The 4,095-nt window shown below is 33.1% G+C and overlaps 1 protein-coding gene across 1 annotated transcript; it reads left to right on the top strand.

The window, feature by feature from the left end:
* Positions 1 to 3,228: 3,228 nt before the first annotated feature.
* On the top strand, positions 3,229 to 3,871 carry BDW43DRAFT_317343 (uncharacterized protein; the record flags this gene model as incomplete). The annotated part of the gene is made up of 4 exons (XM_032048521.1): positions 3,229 to 3,252; positions 3,362 to 3,418; positions 3,482 to 3,607; positions 3,683 to 3,871. 4 exons carry the CDS (start codon positions 3,229 to 3,231, stop codon positions 3,869 to 3,871), a joined length of 396 nt encoding a protein of 131 aa, XP_031893728.1.
* Between the last annotated feature and the right edge of the window lie 224 nt (positions 3,872 to 4,095).

Here is a 4,095-nt window from a genome sequence, read left to right as displayed (position 1 = left end):
ACAGGACAAATCTGCTTGTTATTCTGGATACAGGAAAATATAATAAGTATAGGCAGTGACTCTAGCTTTTTAGATATATAATACTGAGACTGGTATTATTATTGTTATAATTTAGAGAAAGATTAATTATTATTCTCTTCTATAAACTTGAGGACTTATATATAAGATAAGTATTAAATTAATTTCTAATTAATCTAAATCTATATATAATTTATTCTGAATATAAAGCTCTATATATACTTTACTAATCAAGCCTTGATCTATAACAATTAGAAGGCTAATTTAGAAGAGACTAAGATAGATAGATTTCTGCTTACTAGAAATAAAAAGTAAGAAACTTCTGCTTACAAGAAGCTATAGATATAAGAAAGATATATATATTAGCTAGCTATAAATAGTTCTATATATAGAGAGACTAAGCTCCAGCTCTCCAGAAAGTAAAATCTAAAGTATTAAGGGATTATAAAAATTAATCTAAACTAAATAATCTCTTATTAATTTATTATAAGAAATATAGACCTGAAGAATATCTATTAACTATATAAGATATTTAGAAAAGATAATTGTTAACTGTTAGATCTTTAAAACTATATTACAGTAGTTGTATTAAGGTATTATCTTAACACTGCCCTTAATACAGTGTATATAAGTATATATAAGCTATTAACTAATCTTTCTGACTGTTATACTTATTTATATTTTTCTATTAATTAAATAAGATATCTCCACGGATAGTATTGTCTTAAAGTCACGGAAGAAGTTTTTCCAGATAGTAATTAATAATAGACTATTAATCTTTATCTTAATAGTAATAGTTACTAATTTCTAGATATAAGGATTATTATTTCTAAATATAGTTTTTTCTATTTCTCTAATCTAATCTCTGTATTATACTAACTTAGTACAGACTTAAGTCTGGATTTACAAGCTGCTCTTATTAATAAGTATTCTAATAAAAGAGTATCGAGTGATAGTAAAATCTATTATAAAGTATAATAATATTAGTATAAAGTAAATGTATATTTTAAGAAATAATAGAAGACCTGGCTATTAGATAATAAATTATAATAGTTAAATTAGCTATTAGCCTATAAGGATATTTATACTGCTTTTAATACTTTGCTGGCCCTGCCTGTACTGCTGGAACATAGAATAAAACTGGAATCTATTTCACAGGTATTAGCTATTAAAATTAATAAGATTTATTTTTTCTTTTATATTCTACTTTTCTATCTTCTAACTCTAAATAATAAAGGAGATAGTTAATAGTCTAAATTATCTACTCTAATATTGGATATTAATTATAGGACATAATTAGAGTAAGATACTGAGAATTAATATTTATATAATTAAAGCCCTGCAGTTACTAGCCTCTGGAGTTTCTAATAAGAATAAAAAGAATATAAAGAGCCTGGTACTCAGTAATATAGTATTCTTGGCTTTTAGTAAAGCTGAATATATCTCTATCTAGAAAAAACTTAAGAAGAAAAAAGATATTATTTCTTTACTTTATATTTTTTTCTAGAACTTATAATATCTTAAATTATATATAAACTATATTAAGTGACTTGTTATGTCTATTAAAACTAACTATATAGTCAGACACGCTGTTTTAAAAAACTTTAGGTATACTAATATAGTAAATACTGGATATCTAATCCAGATATCTAAATCAGGATACAGGTATATTTTGGATCTCTTAGTTAATCTAGCTAAGTTAGGGTACTGCCAACTCTGACTTTATTCTATATATTATTATATAAAAGTAGCTAAAGAACTAGAGAAAGATGACTCTATAGTAAAGGCTAGCTGTAAAAAGACTGATAAAATAATTATCTATAATATAGCTATTCTTATACAGATACTTAGATTTAATTCTCTATAAATCAGGGAACTTGTTACCCAATTACCTGACTGTCAGATTATAATAGATATACTGATAAAAGTCCAGTAGCCTGAGTAATACTGTTATAGTGATAGTACTCTTAATATTCTTATTAATCAGATTATTAACTGCTTTCACTTGGCTATTCCTCTTGATTATCAGCCTTTGAGTAGATATACTGACAGTCAAGAAATCTAGTCTAGGACTTAGTATAGATATCTGTATACTAATATTTAAAATCTAGATTATCAGTATATTTTCCTGGATTACCTCTATAATAATAAAGCTTTTACTATCTATAAAGTTTCTGTATTTTTTATAAGAAAATACATGTATTTTGCTTTCTTCAGAAAGTTAGTAAATTTAATAGATTTATTAATATACTTTAAAGATTCTTTTACTAGATTATTTTTATCTTTATCAGCAGTATCTATTAATCACTTGCTGCCTGGAGTATCAGTAAATAACACTTCCCTTGATATCTATTTCTATACCTTAGGAATAGATCAGAATTGTTAAATAATAAGAAAGAAGCGACACTACCAGAAGTGGACTAAAAGATAATAGCAGAAGAAGAAATATTATTAAAATAGATAGTCTTCAAGATTTGACTAAGTATATAATATTATAGTATTAACTGGTAAAGACTTATCTCATCCTATACTAGTAATGAAACTGGTCTTATCTTTATTTCAGGACTTGGAAGCACCTAATCAAGATACTCCACTACTATAAGATTTAGAATATTCTTTAGATACTGAAGATAGAGTTCTCTAGTAACTGTAAAAATAGACTAAACAAGAAAGCCTACCTGCTAAAGTAGATACTATCAGGGTAATAGATAATAGAGACAGATATGATAGAGAAGAAACCATTATTAAAGATAAAGACTTATTGGATAAGAAGTGCCAGATAGTTAATAAAGATACTGCTATAGTAGAAGCTGGGTCTGAATAGATAGAAATAGATAGAGAAGCTGAGATTAAAGATAAAGAAAAGAGAGTAATTGCAGCACATATTAAATACTTGGCTAAATAGGCTAAATAACAGTGCCTGGCTTGAGAGATAGAGAAATAAGCAGAGCAGGAAAGACTAGCTAGAGAGACTCAAGAATAAGTAGAGCAGAAATAGCTAGCCAGAGAGGCTCACACAGAGCAGGAATAACTGGCTTAAGAGACTTAGACAGAATAAGAACAGCTGGCTCAAGAGATACAAGAGCATGTAAAGTAAGAACAGCTAGCCAGAGAGATATAAGAGCAAGTAAAACAAGAATAACTAGTCAGAGAGACTTAAGAGCAAGTAAAGTAGAAACAGCTGGTCAGAGAGGCTTACACGGAACAAGAATGGCTAGCTCAAGAGATACAAGAGTGAGTAGAACAAGAATAACTAGTTAGAGAGATACAAGAACATGTAAAGCAGAAACAGCTGACTAGAGAGGCTCACGCGGAGCAGGAATAACTGACTTAAGAGACTCAGGCAGAACAAGAACAGCTGGCTCAAGAGGCACAAGAGCGCGCGGAGCAGGAACAGCTGGTCAGAGAGACTTAAGAGCGAGCGGAGCAGGAATAACTTGTCAGAGAGGCTCAAGCGGAGCAGGAAAGACTAGCCAGAGAGGCTCAAGAGCGAGCGGAGCAGGAACGGCTGGCTCGAGAGGCACAAGAGCGCGCGGAGCAGGAACGGCTGGTCAGAGAGGCTCAAGAACGTGCGGAACAGGAACAGCTGGTCAGAGAGGCACAAGAACGCACGGAGCAGGAATGACTAGTCAGAGAGGCTCAAGAGCAAGCGGAGCAGGAATAGCTAGCCAGAGAGGCTCAAGAACATGCGGAACAGGAACAACTGGCTCGTGAGGCTCAAGTACGAGCGGAGCAGGAACGGCTGGTCAGAGAGGCACAAGAACATGCGGAACAAGAATGGCTGGCCAGAGAGGCTCAAGCGGAACAAGAACGGCTAGCCAGAGAGGCTCAAGAACATGCGGAACAGGAATAACTGGCTCGTGAGGCTCAAGTACGAGCGGAGCAGGAACGACTGGCTCGAGAGACTCAGGCGGAACAAGAACGGCTGGCTCGAGAGGCACAAGAGCGCGCGGAGCAGGAACGGCTGGTCAGAGAGGCTCAAGAACATGCGGAACAGGAACGACTGGCTCGTGAGGCTCAAGCGGAACAAGAACGGCTGGTCAGAGAGGCACAAGAACATGCGGAACAAGAACGGCT

Source organism: Aspergillus alliaceus (genome assembly GCF_009176365.1).
Source record: "Aspergillus alliaceus strain CBS 536.65 unplaced genomic scaffold BDW43scaffold_116, whole genome shotgun sequence".
Taxonomy (NCBI): domain Eukaryota; kingdom Fungi; phylum Ascomycota; class Eurotiomycetes; order Eurotiales; family Aspergillaceae; genus Aspergillus; species Aspergillus alliaceus.
The sequence above is the reverse complement of the archived record's forward strand: the minus strand, read 5'-3'. Positions and strand labels throughout refer to the sequence as shown.